Consider the following 18,629-nt stretch of genomic DNA (forward strand, 5'->3'; position numbering starts at 1 on the left):
AAAGGAAACCTGAACTAGCAGATCTGGCCCCACAAGGCAGTGTTTGGAGTTTGTTAGACCTTTGGAGGGAAAACAGAAACACTTTATAAGTAGAGCAATAGATGCATCCTCGGGGGTTAATAGATATGCATCTAAAAATCACCTTTCCCTGTCATCTTTGATACATTCATTGAGAAATCAGATTATTTTCTCCTCAAGGAGTCAGTCCCAGGCCAGAATGTTAATGAATTTCACACTCTCATCACTCAGTAGAATTGCCTTGTTCTGAGTAAGCAGCAGGCATATATAATATAAATAGGGACGTTACCCAACTGCAACAGCTTCTCCTCCCATACAAGGTGCGTACAGTAAAGAGACTTCTAGCCAACTCGCTCGCAGGCTGCTGTCCTATAGTCTCCTATGTAATGGCTATTCTCTGTACCTGTTTCATAATAAATGGAATTATTATTTCATGTACTCTAACCTCACTGTTTATCTGTATCACATTTTTGACATGTCATTAAATGATCTCCCCCCCCCCTTTTTGTGCTCTTATTTGTGGAGTCATCAGAGATTTCCATCAGCCATTCATGCAAACTGCCTTCTGAAGGTGTCTTTCTACAGTGGGAAACTGTCCAGCTCCTTACTACTCAAAATGTGATCCAAGGATTGGCAGCATCAGCATCAATCGGTAGCTAGTCAGGACTGTAGCATCTTGGGGCCCAGCGGAGACCAACTGAATCAGAACTTGCATTTTAACAAGACCCTAAGTGATTCAGGTGTATATTAAAAATGAGGACATACAGTCTGTGAGATATCCAGGTTCATTATCAGTCTTTATATCCAAGCATAGAGCTGAATGATGAAGAAGCCATAGTGTAGATGGTCGTGAAGGTATCCCTTAGGCCAATATTTAAATCGTTCATTTACCGTTGAAAAGAGGGTTGTCAACATCTTTCCTTTTCATCATATGCCACCCAGCTGCAAGAAAAGAACAGCACATTTGGAAGCAAGCAGAAAAAGCAGCATCTGGCTTGAAAGATGTGCAAACTCTAAAACATTCTGTTCGGGAAGTCATTCTGGTATTTGTAAGTGCCCTACTTTGCTTCTCTGTTGCTTTGATAAAACACTGACCAAAAGCAGTTGGGGAGAGGGAAGGACTTACATGACTTACAGGTTTCAGCCTGTCATCAAGGGAAGCCAGGGCAGGGGTACAACAAGCAGAAACTTGGAGCAGAGGCCATGGAGGGTGCTGCTTACAGCTTGCTCGCCATGGTTTGCTCAATCTGCTTTCTTATACACCCTCAGAACTACCTACGCAGGAGTGGCACCACCCACAATGAGCTAGATCCTCCCACATCAATCATTGATCAAGCGAATGCCCCACATAGATGCTTATAGGCCAATCTAACAGACTGGGTATGTTCCCCAGCACTGGCATTACAGGGACACAGTTTCCTGGCTTTTTACATGGGTGCTAGATATCTGAACTCATTACCTTGTGCCTGCACAGTACTCACTTTACCAACTAAGCCATCTCCATGGTCCCTTGTTTAGTGAGTTCTCATCTCTTTCCTGGGACAGTAAAATAAAATCCCAGTTCAGGATTTCTGCAAGCCTGTCTTCATTTAGATAGAAATGGTTCTATCTAAATTTGGAAATAACCAAATGCCAAACCCCCTGGTCTAAGCCTACTTACTTCTCCTCCCCATGTTCGAAGCTTACACCCTCAGAACTGAGCACATTCACGGAACATTAGTCCTTTTGGCTCTGCTCTGGACTTGGCTCCAGTCTTGTAGTACTGAAGCTTGCAGGCCACTTCTATTGGACTTGGTTTCTCATTTAGAGCAGTTAATTTGTCCTTGGGGAGAAGTTCCATGATAGTTTCTTGAGCTTGCTGAAGCAGGCTCCAAAAGCTAAGCAAAACTCTTCCTGAAACATTTCCAAAGTGTTTTTAAATGCCAGATGTTTCAAGGCCCCCACCCCCTAAACCAGCACCACATATTTTAATTGTGATAAGCATATTCCAACTGGAAATGGAACAGCCTGGAAGCTTGGGTCACCTAACTTGATGGCTCATCTCTCCATTCAATGGACAGCAAAGCTAAAGAGCACACACTTTCGGTGGGAAGAACATGTCTACAAACAGGGCCAAACCCTGATCAAGTGCTTGCTCCTACAAGTGGATTTCCTAAAGATAATTACTTTGGAGCATGGCAATATATTTTTTGGTTGTTTGTTTGTTTGTTTTTGAGGCAGGGTTTCTCTGTGTTACAGTCCTGGCTGTTCTGGAATTTTTGTAAATTAGGCTGGCCTTGAACTCACAAGTGTTCTCCCTCCCAAATGCTGGGATTAAAGGTGTGTGCCACCACTGCCAGGCTGCCAATATACTTTATTCTGCATGCACAATTGGTTTTCAGAGATGAGGGTCTCTCACATGGTAGTAATTTGCATTTGTGACTTTTTCTTCCCTGGTTGTGACCCTACCTTCAACATCACTAGAAAGCAATGTTCACATTCATCTCTGCAATATCAATATTCCTGATAAATCAAGATGGTTTTGGTGTCTTCCAGGGATTGTCTATCATTTATCTGCGTGGTTAGGGGATTTCTGGGGAAGGCCTTGCATGCTTTCCTCTTTTAAATAATGATATGATTTATTCTTTGATAAATTCCATGCAGTATATTTGATCCCACCTCGCTTCCCATCCAACTCCATGTTCTCTTTCTAAAAAAGAAAAAAAAAAAAGTACATTAGTGTTGTTAGTGTTGACCAGCTACTCCTGAGCATGTCTAAGGCCTGTCCTGGAGTGTGATTGACAAACTCAGTGTCACGCCTTGGAAGAAAACCAACATTCCCTCTCTCGACAGCTATCAATTGCTAATATCTTCTTGGTGTGAGGTGGGACTTCATGCCCAGTTCTCCTCCATGCTGAAGGAACGTAGGGTCAAGAACAAAGCCAACAAGTTGCAACGAGGCTTGCTTTACCTCTCATGTAAAGGAAAGATGGCTACACTAACCCCTCGACATCCTTCCTGATGGAGACGCGTCTGCCTTACATTGCTAATTACAGCTGTGCTCTGTACTGAGTACTGAGCACTGAGGCACTCTCATTCTCTCATTCCTTCCCTAACTCTGTTAGAGTCACCTGCCCAAAGAGCTTTCGCACCCCTTGTGGACCTTCAGGGTCACAGCAACCAGACATGGGTCCCTCCTGGCTGCCCAACACACCATTCCAGTTTATTCCATCTGTAAATCCAAAGGGAGATGGTTGTAGCAGAAATGCCTGAAGAGCTGTCACATAAATAAGGAGGAGACTTGTGCTCCAATAGATGTTCCATTAGGAGAAAATCTTGTTGCTGGAGGTTCTGTCCCAGCCTGGTCCCAAGGCCCTTGAGCCCCAAATAAACACACAGGATGCTATATTAATTACAAAGCTGTTTGGCCAATGGCTAGGGCTATCTCTGTCTTAATTATTAACCCATTTCTATTCATCTATGTATTGTCTCGAGGCTGTGGCTTACCCAGTTAATGCCCCTGCATGGTGTTATTCCTTCGGCAGCATGGCAACTCTCTCTCTCTCTCTCTCTCTCTCTCTCTCTCTCTCTCTCTCTCTCCCCCCTCTCTCTCTCTCTCTCTCTCTCTCTCTCTCTCTCTCTCTCTCTCTCTCTCGTAGTCTCCCTCTGCCTACCTTTCCAAGAATTCTCCTCGTCTCCTACTCCCGCCTATCTTCCTAACTGGCCAATCAGTGTTTTATTCATCAACCAATAAGAGAAACATATATACAGAAGGACATCACCCATCAAAATCTCACCAGGGTCAGGGAGGTGGTTCAGCAGGTAGGGGTGCTTGCCACATAACCTGATGACCTGAATTCAATCCCTAGGACCCACAAAGTAGAAAGAGGGAACTAACACCCTTGGATTGTCCTCTGACCATACACACTCCACAGCACTGGTACACACACACACACACACACACACACACACACATACAAATAAATGTAATGTGATTTTTTTTAAGTTGGAGAATTTGTTAAAGAATAGATTTAAACGTTATTTTTAGTAGTTTACTTAAAATTATGAAGTAGAAAACCAAGAAAGATTGGAGAATGATACTCTGTTCCTCTGTTTATCTTCATTTTTTAAAATAGGGTCTCACCACATAGCCCAGGCCAGCTTCAAACTCTTGACCCTTCTGCCTCTGTCTGCTGAGTACTGAGATAACAGGTATATGCCACCACTGCTTGCAGTAGACACATAGTTTTGAAATAAACATATTTTGAATGAATAAGATAAGCAGGCCTCATGGAAAACTTTATGAAATACAATTTATTTTTACCAATATGCATTATTTTTCAACTGGATACTTAGTTCATTGTCTATAAAATGATTTCATTGGTTTAAAACATAATCTGATTAATTGATTGGGCCATCACAGAAGGACTTAGTACTTTCCTAATGTCTTATGCAAGAGGGGAAACATGAATTACTGCTTCAACCAGTAAGCGTAACGAAGCCAGAAATGAAATGGGCTGTGAAGGTTTACATCTTCATATGAACCCAGGATGGTGCTCAGGAAGTAGAGACAGGAGGACCAGGAGTTTGAGGTCATCATGCCTACACAGGGAGGCCATCCTGGGCGCCTTGAGAGTCTATCTCACAAAGAGAGATCCAGGAAGGGACAGGAGAGGATTTACGTTCCCCAATCAAAACTGCTCTATAGAAAAGAACTCCCCCTACCTTTCACTAACTACAAAATAAATGTATTTCTGAATAAAGAATTGCTGAGCAACCATTTATCAAGAGCTATTTTGGGTCCTGGACCACCATCCCCAGCATCCATTTTCACATCACCTAGGAAACCAATGCAAAGCCATAACCCTCACCTCTAGTTTCTTTTAATCTGCTGTGGCATGGCTTCTTTCATCCCTCAGACACTTTTCTTATAAGATATGATCTGTGCTACAGAAACCATCCCTTTCCTAAGGTGATACAGGAAGGAAACCAGGTGAATATTCCAATCTCCACAGGGTGACCCAGACTCCAGGAAAGACAGAAAATGCTAATGAGCAGTCTGACACCCATCAACTCAGACTGCACCAACCAGGAATGACTGGGAAGAAACTTTCTCAAAAAGCATCATGCCTCAGTAGAACCTGGTTGATCTGAGTCAGAGAAGCCAGGTGTCTTAGTTAATGTTTCCATTGCTGTGAAGAAACAGCCATCATGACAACGGCTACTTCTATAAAGGAAAACATTTATAAAGCAAAACATTGGGGCTGGCTTACAGTCAGAGGTTTAGTCCTTTATCATCATGGTGAGCAGCATGGCAGCACGCAGGCAGACATGGTGCTGGAGAAGGAGCTGAGAGTCCTACATTTTGATCCGCAGGCAGCAGAAGGAGACTGTGTATCACACTGAGCATAGTTTGAGCATAGGAGACCTCAAAGCCCGCCCCCACAATGACACACTTCCTCCGATAAGGCCACGCCTACTCCAAAAGGCCACACCTCCTAATAGCGCCACTCCCTATGGTCAAAAAGTTCAAATATGTGAAACTACGGGGGCCATACCCATTCAAACCACCACGCCAGGCACGTGTAGCTTATTAGCTGTGTTAGCATAGACAAGTGAGTGGGCCTGTGTTGGCTTTTCGGCTTTATCGTCCATAAGACAGAAATGGTAAAATGATACTAACAATAGCTAGTAGCGTGGTTAACACAGACTAAAGAAGTAAGACCAGGAAGATAATTCAGTCAGGCGTTTTGCCATGCCAGCATGAAGACCTGAGTTCAACCCTCAGAACACACAAACACCAGCAAACAAACTGGGCTTGGTAGCACATGTTTGTATCCCCAGCTCTGGAGAGACAAGAAACAAGAGAATCCCTGGATCCCGCTGGCCAGCCAGCCTAGCCTAACAAGTGAGCTGCAGGTTCAGAGAGAGACCTCTCACAAAGCAAGGTAGATAGCTCCTGAGAAATGATGTCAGAGGCTGACCTCTGGCCTCCGTGTACATAAAGGAGAATTCATAAATGTGGGAGTTCTATAAATGATAACAATATTTGCATTTTTATTTCCAAAATAGTGCTTTTCACAAAATTAGAGCTTTTAAATATTTATGGAAAAGAAGGCTGTACAATGGAGAGAGAGGGAAAGAGAAAAAGTTAAAAAGAAAAGATTTGGGTCCCTCACTATTATAAATCCTGACAGATATTTTCCCCTTTTTCCTTAGTAAATTTCCTGACCATGATATATATTTATTGCAGTTTTTAATCCTGTGGACCAGCAACTTCACTGCCTACTAGGCAGTGGCACATACCCTGCAGGTCATAGGCCTCTAGTCAGCGTTGTAACTCTGCCATCTGCCACGGCAGTAATGTCCCCCTTGCCTCATTGCTATGTCACCCTCTGGTCTCTGCAAAGCCCTGCCCCCTCTGCTGACACTTTGAAACCCAGTTCCATGGCAGCATCCCCTGGCCTACAGAGGACAGTCAGAGTGGAACTCTTCTGTGGTAGGCATGCCCTTCACTGAGGCAGCCCTTGTTTCTTGGATAAAGGTGTCTTCTGAAGCTCTGGGGTGAACACAGACAGCTGGTGGGTCCTCTGGTCCTATGGAAGGAATAACCCCATCCTATGCTTATCTTTGGATCCTTGGTACTCTGCCACTGTAGTTAAAGTCTCTCCTCTTCCTTGATAGAAGCCACAATTTCCCCTAAGCTTGCAGGGGCCTTCCCAACAGCACACCAGGACAAATGCTTATTGTTCTTACATTTGCACATCCTCTTCCCACTCCACATCCACTGCCGAGAACCTTCTACCCATTCCTCTGGTTTGCATTATCCAGTAGCTCCCTCAGTAGAAACCTGCATTCCTCCCCACCAGAAAGCAAGTCTTTCCCATAATTATCGTCTGGAATATATGGGCTTGTAGGGACTGGGTGGCAGCTCACTTAGCAAAGTACTTGCCTAGTTGGCACAAGTCCCTCCAACACCACAAAAAAAAAAAAAAATGGGTGTAATGGCACATGACTAAACCCCAACACTTAGGAGGCAGAGGCAGGAATGTTAAACGAGAGGAATTGTGGTGAACACTAGTTGAGAAGACAGGTACAATAAGACAGTGCCACTGTAGATCTTCCCTGTGCCATGATCTGTAGGGAGTGGCACTATTAGGAGGTGTGGCTTTTCTGGAGTGGGCATGGCCTTGTTGGAAGAAGTGTGTCACTGTGGGGGTGGGCTTTGAGGTTTCTTCTGCTCAGGATACTGCCCAGTGTCTCAGCCGACTTCCTGTTGCTTGCAAGCCAAGATGTAGCCAGCACCACATCTGCCTGCACACCACCATGCTCCTGCACACCACCATGATAACAGACTGAACCTCTGAAACAGTAAGCTAGCCATCACAATTAAGTGCTTTCTTTATAAGAGTTGCCATGATCTACTCCAAATGACTTCACAGATTTTGATGATCCCTCCTGGAAGGCATCACCCTACCTGTGGAGAGGGGGTGGGGTGGGATAGGAGGGTGGTTGGGGGGCATGGGAGGGTGGGAGAGAGGGAGGGCGGGAGAGGAAACTGGGATCAATATGTAAAATAAGAAAAGTAAATAAATAAATAAAAGAGTTGCCATGGTCATGGTGTCTTTTCACAGCAATTAAAAAAAAAAAAAAAAAAAAACTAAGACAGAAGTCATGTGACCTTTCCCATTACCCTTAGATCCATTCCTTACCCTCCCTCAACCTGCCTTCTAGAAAAAGGAGAACTTATGAAGGACCAAACCAATGGGTCTCTCAGTCTCTGCCCTCCAATATAATTCCCATTTGATTCAAAGGTATGGAAAGCAAGTAGGTTGAGATACCCCCACCCACCCCCAAGCCTCAGTTTGACAAACAGCTGGGGCATCCTGCTAACAACCACAGCTCCTGCCAGCTCCTGCCAGACACTGGCTCCTCACCTGTGTTTGCCTTGGTATTTGATAGTCCCTTTCTCATCACAGCGCCCTAAGGTCGCTCACTACTTCCAAAGCACAAGTGTGTCACCTCTCCTTGTTGGTTTCTCTAACTCTCATCAAATTATTTTCTGCCAGAATTTTTACCAATACTGTGCCCATCTTTCCTGAAACTCTGGCCAGAGGATTGCCCCAGAAAACCCAGAGGAAGGCTCCTTGAAATGGAAGGAGCCATTCCCAGCAGCACCCATTCCCAGCAGAGACCACAGCCACCCAATGGCTTTCTATGGAGTGACTGCCTCTCCTACCAACACTTCTTCTGCTATAGGCTGGGTGGCTTCTGCTCAGATCCTTTTTCCCAAGCATCGCAGGATCACAAGTCTCAACCTTTGCTCTGTAGATTTTCAGGGATTTGGTAATTTCTCCTTCAAGGGTGCACTCAGGGCTCCCAGCTTGGACACGACAGGGACTACAGATAACAGGACCTCAGGGACTCATGTCACCACAAGACATCTGTGTCCCTTACTAAACATGAAACCCCAAATGAATGCTTCAGTCAAAAGAACCTCAAAGTTCCAAGTACCTTTATTGCTATACCAAGTAAAATAAAAGCTAAGACTTTTCTAAAAGTTTGCATGATGTCAGATGACAGGGAGCACACTTTGTTGACATCAGTGGAGATGCTCCCGGCATATTCTAAAAAAGAACAAAGTTAGCTCAAACCACCAAGTGTCAAAACTAAAAACATCTGCATAAAATTCGAGTTTAAAACGAAGGTCCAAGAATCAGCTGTCATGAGATTTTTAGAAAAAGCACGAGCCAGCCATTCACAGCCTCTTCTCCTCTGAGCAAGCAGTCATCTCATCTCCACAGACACTCAGGGTTCTAGGGCTCATAAATTGCTGTTTAGATTAAAATATACTAAGTAGGCAGGGGCATTTGTCGCTGGTCACTTCACTGTGGCTGTGGGAGAACACTCAAGCTGTGGATTTAAACTCTGGTGCTTTTAAACCTAAATGAGAGTTTCTAATTGCATTTTGTGAGTGTTGTCTTGTTTTTTTAATTGGCAAGTGCACTCTTCAATAATGATCTTAAGGGAATAGAGGGATGTTTGCTTGGGAGAGGAGTACCCACTCCTGACCACCTTTCCTGTAGCAGTCCGGACTATCTTTGCCTCTTATCTAGGTAATTGCCCAGTTGAAAGGGAAAAGGAGCATTCTCTCTAAGAACACTCGAACTTGGGTTTCCTTTTGAGCAAGGAAGAAAGCACACTGGTTTTGATCGTGCTTTGCCCTTTAATCATAAATCCAGTTGGAGTTCAGTGGCAGAATGTGGGAACTTAAAGGCTTTCTGTCATTTAATGATATCCAATTCCTTCAAATAAATGCCACCATGTCCATCAAAACTAGGGGAGGGCTGTAATGTACAAATCATGTTCCAAAAGTCAAGCAAAAAAAAAACAAAACAAAACCAAAAAAAAAAAAAAAAAACCTAATTTACAGACACATGAACCAAAGACATTATCCTGGGGAAGGGTCGATATTGTTTGATAATTTTAGCGTGAGTGTGCTACTCCTGCATGTCCTAACTAAACAGGGTAGAGGAAGACCTGAAACAGGAGGTAACAGGCTTGCCCAAGTTGAACCATACTTAAATGCAAAGGACAGAGCAGATACATTGGCGGGGTAAGCAGGTCTGTGAGGCTCGGGCCACCAGCTGTGTTCTGAAGACTATGCTGGCTTCAGATGGTCTCACACTCGGTGGTAGCAGTGGAACACGCCCCACAATCACACCGGACAGCCATCGGGTAGGTATAGAAGGGGTCAACTCCAGGAGCACAGTTAGGCAGCTTGACCGTCACCTGTTTGGTCTCGTTGTAGGTACAGACTCGGTGATGGGCTTCAATGTAAGGAGGCTCCAGGATGGGTTTCTGTCCCCACAGGTAGAAAAGAGGAAACCCATTAGAATGTGGCAGCCTGCTTCCTGTTTTGATGCCATCCATCAGTAGTTGTTTACTTATGCTCTGCCTCCTCCTACCACGAATAAACTGGAAGCAGGAAGTATGCTCACTACCGTGAGCTTCCATGAAAGTCCATGAAACACAGGAAGCACTTGGTAAATATTTAACCAACAAATAACTGGGCTCCCCTCTCCCACCATTTTCCCCTACAGTCTGTTTACAACACGAGTGAGCCTTTTAAAATATAAGTCATTCATGGCCCACCTCTGTTCAAAGCCCCAGTAATTTCCCATCTCGCTCAGGCTTAAAATGTCAAACATTAGGATTCTTCTCATTTTCTGCCAGTATGTTACTGCTGATGTGGGCTACAGTCCTGACCTTGCCCATCTGCTCTCCAGTCACAGTGGTCTCCATCCTCCTTCAGATCAGCTGGAACTGAGGGTCTTTGCATCTGCTGGTCCCTCTGCTGAGAACACACACACACACACACACACACACACACACACACACACACACACACACATCTCTCCCCTTCACAAACTAAGGACTTTGTTCAAATGTTTCAATTACTTCAACCCACCTCAACTCCCTCCCCCCTTTCTGTTAGTTTTTGGTTTCAGGGTTGTTGTGTTGTGTTTGTCTATTCCACATGCCATCTTTTGTGTCTTACTTTTGTGTGGCATCGTTCTCATCTACAGAGCAGGCTCCGTTAGGCCAGCCACTGTGTTCCAGTACCCAGGGAGCCTGGTACCCAGGAGGTTCACAAGAACTACTTGTTACTGAATCAACAAGACAGCAGAGCCAGGAAGCTTCTGAGTACTCCGTTCTGATGGACTGGAGGGTTTGCTCATGCCCTCCCTTCACCTTTTCTAGACCTTGGATTCACAGTTAATGCTATAGAGAAAGTAAAGAGATGAGTAGTGTGAACCCAAAGCCTCAGTCATCAGTCAGCCCTGCTGTGCATGCCTGCTTTACCATGACTGGAGACCTAGGGAAAAGCTCTTAACTCTTCCAAGTCCTGATTTCCTGCCTATGAAGCAAAATACCAACCTGATAGGAGCTAGATGAGGTGATGTGTACAATTCATAAGCCCTAACTAAAGGTCAGAATTCAATTCATGTAATCAATGGCTCTTACTAGTGCAATTATAAGGATGTAATAATGAATATAGTAACGGTCTGATTAGACAGATAATGCATGCATCCATACACAGGTACATACATACATATATGTATATATATGCACACATACACAGGTATATACACATACAGATACACAGAAACAGGATAGATGATGCTGTATACATGTATACATGCATAAGTACATACATGCATAGGTATATATTTACATACACCTGTAAATGACAGGCAGGCCAGCTCAAGATGCAGTCCTTGCCTCAATGTTACAGAAATAGTGACCTTTTCTTCTAAGGACCAGGTAGAGGAGCAGCTCAGTTCCTCTCTATGCTGTGCCCTTTACTGGATTCCAGGAAAATCGGTATCAGTTAACTTCGCATTTCAAATTCTTTTTTAATTTTGAAAATCTGTCCCATGCAATATTTGGGGCAGACTTACACCAAAAATAATAGTAATGATAATAATAACAAAGTGTTAGTGATCTGAAATTCAAATTACCCGAGTTCCCTAATTACTTTTAAATTTGACTTCGGATGGTGTGGTTTGAGGTGGAAAGGGTTGGTGGTGTCTTTGTTTGTTTTGCTTACTGGAGGAGTTGCTATTTGGCTTTGGTTTTGCTAAACCTGGCATCTTGAATCCGATTCTCAGTGAAAGGCCAGACATAACTGAGTATAAATGGATTGAATGGATCTGTCACGGAAGTGAGGGGAAAGGGCTATGGCAGAGCCTGGCATAAGGCCTACAGCTTCTGGGTTCTTTTTGGTAACTCACACCTGAGAAAATACTGGAAGGAGCTATGGTCACAGGTTTGGACCAATAATTTATTTCCAACTTTGCACCGACTCTGACTTTGCAGTCACTCCCCCTTCCCTCCCTCCCTGTGAGCTTTACAATGGGGAAGCAGTCGCATGTGACCCCCTAGAGATGGCTCCTAAGCAAGCAGAAGTGTGGAAGTGACAGGGCCAACTTCACCAGCACTTTGGAAAGGAGCACCATCATGGATTTCAGACCATTTGGAAGAGCCAAACACGTGTGATTGGGTTTGTTTGTAAAGTCCAGAGGACAGGGAAGACATGCCAGCTTCCCCTCAGTCACAAAACGGTGAACCCTTGAACTCAAGGAGCTGGCCCTGAGGACACTGCCATCCAAGCCTGTAGGCTCCTTACCTCCCAGGTCTCACAACGGCCCCAACAGGCATCGGTGGTGATCCGAAGTCCTCTGCAGCCTGGCTTCTTGGCCAAGAAAGTGAACTCCCTCACAGCACAGCCCACAAAAGTGTGCAGGTTCCCACTGGAGGTGCTGAGGACAGAGTCATAGCCACCCAGAAGGAGAAGGGTCATGGCACCGAGGACAAGGTATGGCAGCTTCATGCTATTCCCAAGGAGAGAGAAAGGAAACAAAGTTGAACATTCCCAGTGGCTCACATGGTGCAGCACACTCTCAAAGAGACCTTGCTCTTAGCATTACAGGGGAAAAATTGAGCCAAGGACTTGTCCAACTACAACTCCCTAACTAGGTCCAGTAAATAGTAGGTTTCTCTAGATACCCTATCCTCAAAACACAGTCTCACACTTTTCCTTGGTGATCTCCAACTCCTGGAGCTGATTTGTTCGTAAAAGAAATTTATCCCAATGAAAACCAAGAGTAACCCTGAAAGAAATGCAGTGTATTATACATGAATACACATAACTTCTTTTTTATCCAGGTATAGGGTATGTATGTATGTGTCATGTTAGAAGCTTTGCACACATTTTTATGTTTATTGTCATGGATGGGAAATGAATGGGGGAGGAAGGTGACTATCATTAATGGCATATCCTGGTGTGCTATTACTAACCCAACCTACCATGCAGAAGATATAAAAACCCGGTACCTGGCAAGGTAGGCACTCATAAAATGTTATACTCATCACAGATCACATCTGCTCTATGCTTCTGCTGTGCAAAGGCCCTAATGGGACTCAGTTTAGAAGCAAATGATGGAAAACCAGTCACAATCTGCTATGGAGCCTGTCCTCTCTGGTTCTGGGTTCTTCCAGGTGCTTTAGTAGCACAGAATGGGCCCTTCATGGTTTGCCCACTGAACAGAACACACCTGGGCATCACATTTCTAGAATTCCCCCCCAGGTCAGTGCCACTCAGGAGGATTATTTCTAAAGCTCCTCTCACAGGTCTTGCCGGTGGACTCTGTGGGCTTTCCCTGAGGGGAAGGAGTAAGAGACGGAGAGGTACTTACCTGACCTTGCTGGAATCAACTCTTCTTTCAAAAGTTGCAGCAAGTGGGAGAAGTTTGCTCTGGGTAAGTGTCTCTCTCCTCTGTTATCAGGCTGCCTGATTACTCAGATATATAGGAAAGGTCTTGTCAATCACAGCAAAAGAGAGGCAGATTCTTACAGGAACAACTAAGCACATCAAAGCACATGGAATATAAAGCCAGTCTCTATTTTCCAAAACTGATTCACTTCAAGGGTGGTGTTTTGTTTCTTGACATCACTGAATGAAACAGAAAGTTGCTTTGGTGGGTGACATAATCCTGAGGAGACAGCCAGAGGTGGTTCACCTGGTTCTGAGAGAACAAGTGTAATGGGACAAGACGGATCAAAGTTTCCTTCTTTGTAACCATGGCTTGCCTTTGAGACAGTAAGCCACTAGCAACTTCTGGCAAGTCCTTTCCTTGCATACAATGTTGAAAAACAGCAAGACAATAATTCTCACTTGGAAACAACATGGCATCCCTTCGGACAGAAGGAAAGAAAACTGGAAAGTCTTAGAGAGCATTTAACTAGTAATCTGTCATTTAATGAATCACGCAGACAGAATATAGACATACTGGAATTGATTAGCTTCATACATGGGAATAAAAGACTTTTTTCTTTTTTCAAAATGTTTTGGAGGATTATTTTTTTGTAACAGGGGTCAGATTTTTATTTTAAAAAGTGATCTAGTATGTATGATTTTAAAATTAAAATAAACAAATAGTTATCTGTGTGTACTGCAAAGAAGAATAGTCAATGATGGTCTAGTGAAAACATCCTGGATTTCTGGGTTTGCAGCAGCACAGTCCTTCTTATAATCAGAGCACATGGTTCTTATTCCACTCTACAATGGTAGCGTGCAAATGGATTAGGAAGCTACTTGTTCGTGGTCCTTTTCTGGATATTCTGAAATGTAAATGAAGCAGACATCTGTGACCCAGGAGTTTAAATTTCACAGCAGATCACAACACACCCAGAGACATTTAAGATGCATATTAGATGGCTGGCAACACAAAATATAGAAATCAAAGCATTTTCTGCACAGAAAGATTAAAAAAAACAACAACAAATATAGCCTTTGTTAAAGGTTTGCTCTTCCAGAACGCGAAACTACAATCAGAGAACCCATTAATGTACCCCCACCCCGGAACGGCTGGATAATAGCATGCATTGTCTGCAGCTCTTCAGCAATACTGTAAAGAGTTCTCATTTTCTCCTTTTGCATTGAAAGAAATGGAGGTTCTGTCACTTTTTAATTGCCTACTTCTACACCCTTTATCAAGACAGGGAGTGGCAAGCAGGTTTCTCTAGACCCTCTAAATAAGTGTGGCCAACAGAAGTGGCTGCCTGGGATGCCATGTAACTACAAGCAGTCCAAGGATAGGAAGCAGAAAACAGGGATGATTGTTGGCTGCCACCTTTAGAACTCTGCTGTGCCACATGTCTCCGCACAGACAGAGTCAGAGGTTGGGTATGTGAGTGCAAAGTGAGTATGAGCCCTGGGTCTTTTGGATTATCTGTGCCTCTACTGTCTTGCCTTCCATCTACATTGAGGTTCCACCACTGAAGTCACTCTCATGAGGCAGCACACAAAGATGTGGGTTATGTTTTCAAGCACAGGCCCCCAGCATATTCCCTAACTTGGCTCTATTTTCATCTTAACATAGATTCACTGGCACCTTGGAGAATGAGTTACAATGTTCATGTTATTTAAAGGCTATGAGATAGACAGGAGATGAGGGGGCTATGATTTGAATAGTTTTAAATATGCGCCCCACATGGGTTCACATGTTGAAATTTTATCCCCCATGGTTAAGATTAATAAGAGAATAGAAAGTTAATCCAACTATGGTGGTTTGACCTGGGGCCTTTGGAAGCATCCAGAACAGTCCTGAGCAAAATGAGAAATACTGAAGATATGACAAAGGTATAGACAGTCATAGTTTTTTTTTTTAATCAGCCTATTATAAGCAAAAAAAGCAAACACATGGGCCAATGGAACAGAAGATGTAGAAATAAACCCACCTTTCTTCAGCCAGTTGTCAATCAAGGTGCCAAAAACATAAGGTGGAAAAAAGACAGCCCATTAACAAACACTGATGGCAAAGTTTGATACCCACATGTGGAACACTGAGACTAGATCTCTATCTCTCACCCCGTAGGGGGGGGGGAAATCAATTCAAAATGGATTCAAGTGTTAATGTAAGGCCAGAAAATTTTATAATACAAAAACAAGGAGAAACATGTCAAGATGTTGGCATGGGTGATTTTCTAAGAGGACTCACAGAGCTCAAGAAATAAAGGCAAGAACAATAACAGGAACTGTAAAAGATCAAAAGCTTTCTTTTTTCACAGCCAAGAAAATTCTTAGCAGAATGAATGGACAGCCTACAGAATGGAGAAAAATCTTAACCAGCATCTACCTGACAGAGGACTAGCATACAGAATATATAAAGAACTCAAAAACAAAAGGATACATTATCTAATTAATAAATGGGTCAATGATCTGAATAGATAATTCACAGAAGTACAAATGGCCGATAAATACATGAAAACAATCCTCAGTATCTTTATCCACTGGGCAATTCAAATCAAACTACGCTGAAATTCTCTTACATAGTCAGCATGGCAGTCACCAGGAGAACAAAAAACAGTAAATGTTAATGAACAAGTGGAGGAAAAAAAAAGTGTTGAGAATATGAATTAGTTCAGTCGCTATGGAGATCAGTACAAAGATTCCTTAAAGGACAGAGCTACCATGGGATCCAACCACACCACTCTTGACACTCAAAGTCATCATACAACACAGAGCTCTGCTTAGTATGGCACTGTTTATAACAGTCAAGGTGTGAGAGCAGCCCACATGCTAGTCAAATGAAGAATGCATAAAGAAGCTATAGCATATCTCATAGCATCAGAAGGTATAATGAAAGCTTCAGATGAATAAAAAAGTCAGTAGTCCTACCCAAATTTAGAGCCTACAAACCAAAACAGTGATAGACCAGCAAGATATCCCTAAAGGTTCAATAATGCGCTTTGACCTTATTAGATTTATGACCTTCTGAATAGGAGGTGTCTTTGGGTTTCTCTTGCTGAGAAGAGACACCATGACCATAGCAACTCTTATAAAGGAGAACATTTCATTGGGGTGGCTTATAGTTGAGAGGTTTAGTCCATTATGGCAGGTGGCCATGGAGACATGCAAGCAGACGTGTGCTGGAGAAGGAACTGAGAGTTCTACATCTTGATCTGCAAGCAGCCAAAGCAACTGTAAGTGTCACAGTAACTGTAGCTTGAGCCAAAGAGACCTCAACGCCCACCACCACAGTGACACACTTCCTCCAACAAGGCCACACTGTCCCCAGTAAGGTCATATCTCCTCTAACACTGCCACTGCCAATGGGGGCCATTTTCTGTCAAACCACCACAGGAAGAAATTCATACCTGGGACTGTAAACCTAGCCAACTACCCATGGTTGAGGAGATCAGGGAGCCTAACTAAGGGAGAAGCTAGCTACTAGTACTGTTTTCTTAAACCAACATAATTTTTTAACTATATCCTAATTACTTTTCCTTATACCCACAAGTGTAGCTCTCATCAAATAAGCTTCTACAGAGGTCCACGACTAGTCAAAATGCAGGGATTAAGTGACTGTGGAGTGCCCTATCCCAGCTGGTACACCGACAATATAACCCCTAAACCTAAGGCTCAGGGAAAATCATGGAGAGGCAGAAAGTGTGTAAGAGACAGAGGACCAGGATACCTGCTGCAAGATAATGTCATCTACACCCGACAGGGAAGCCAGACCCATGATATCTCAACAATATGTCTGTCTAAACAAGATCTGCATAATGACAACACCAGGTGACAGGCCAGCACGAATGGGGGGTAAAAATCTCACAAAACCCCGCCCCTAGAAGAACAGCTACAGAAAACTAATGGCTGCTGAGAGAGAGAGGGAAAAAAAAAAATCAGTGTTCTCCAGGGATGAGCTCCCTGATAAATTATCTAGTCTCAGGCGGTCAGCCCTAAACATGTGCATCAGAGTAACATTAAAGGGACTCATAGGGTGTGTGTGTGTGTGTGTGTGTGTGTGTGTGTAAAATGATAAATAATTAAAGAGGAAGAGACCATAAATTTGAGGGAGGGAAACATGAGAGAACTTGAGAGGCAAAAGGGGGGATGAGATGTTGTAAATACAGTAATCGTGTATGAAACGCTCTAAAGTTTTTTAATTAACTTTTTAAAAAGAAGTGGGGGTGGTCATCTGACTCGCTGGAGTTCTCAGCACCCTGATTTTGAGCAGTGTCTTGATGGCATTTTGTAGCACGGTAATCTCACTGGGTCTCTAACGTGCCACAGCATCTTGGCTTCTCACAGAGTACCCGTGGATCTCCCCAGGCTTTACACCAATGCCTGCCGCATTGTGCTGTGGAGGTGCAGATCCATGCCTGGCTCTTCCTGTACAAAATGAAGAGGAAGTAACAGAAAAGAAAAACTTGAAGGTCAGGAAGCCCAAAGAGTCAGGAGTGTATGTGGAGATGCCTCACCTCCTTGGTAATCAGGGAAATGCAAATCAAAGGACATGGGGAACTGCACAGCTCAAGCAGACTTTAACCTTTAGGATGATGGACTCTTCTGGCTTTATCTCTTTGTTGGCTTTCTGTCTCCAGAACCAGATATGGGTAGCTTCAGATCCATCTCTGTCAAGACCCCAGAATTCCATGTGCTCCTCATGGCTTGGAAGAAGATGCCTGAGAGTGGCTGAAGCAACAAGTTCTTTAAGCCAACACCTTCAAAACATAAAGAGGAAGTTGGAGTTAAGAGCCCTCTGTCCAGCTTGTTCCCAAGGCAATCATATACTCAAGACAGGCACCTACCTCCAACACAACTGCCTTCTTTGTTTGTATGTTTGCCTATTTACTTTTTATTTACTTACAACAAGAGCCTCATCTGGCTCGTTTGCTAAATTCATTGTATTGCCTAGTTCATAGAAAGAACCAGATATATGATGTTGAAAAAGCAAACAAGCAAGTGGCTTGGAGACTTGGCTCAGTGGTTAAGAGCACTTGCTACTCTCGCAGCAAACCTAGATTTGGTTTCCAGCACTCACATGGTGGCTCACAACCACCTGTAACTCCAGGTCCAGATGATCCAGCGCCCTCTTCTCACCTCCCTGAGCACCAGGTATAGACATGCTACACAAACATATATGCAGGCAAAACACCCATACACACAAGATAATAAACACATACTTTTAGATGCCCCCAACCCTTCATGGGACCTCTGTGATGTCATCTGTGAGATGATGGATTTAAAGTATAATGTATAATGACTTTCTTGCTTTATA

At 43.6% G+C, this 18,629-nt stretch overlaps 1 protein-coding gene across 1 annotated transcript; it reads right to left on the reverse strand.

Annotated features, from left to right (window-relative positions):
- Nucleotides 1-9,669: 9,669 nt before the first annotated feature.
- Nucleotides 9,670-12,394, reverse strand: Gphb5 (glycoprotein hormone subunit beta 5). Its single transcript, XM_051196086.1, has 2 exons — nt 12,191-12,394; nt 9,670-9,858 (listed from the first exon to the last, which is right to left on the reverse strand). Exons 1-2 carry the CDS (start codon nt 12,392-12,394, stop codon nt 9,670-9,672), a joined length of 393 nt encoding a protein of 130 aa, XP_051052043.1.
- Between the last annotated feature and the right edge of the window lie 6,235 nt (nt 12,395-18,629).

The sequence above is a fragment of the Phodopus roborovskii genome, unplaced genomic scaffold (genome assembly GCF_943737965.1).
Source record: "Phodopus roborovskii unplaced genomic scaffold, PHOROB, whole genome shotgun sequence".
NCBI lineage: Eukaryota > Metazoa > Chordata > Mammalia > Rodentia > Cricetidae > Phodopus > Phodopus roborovskii.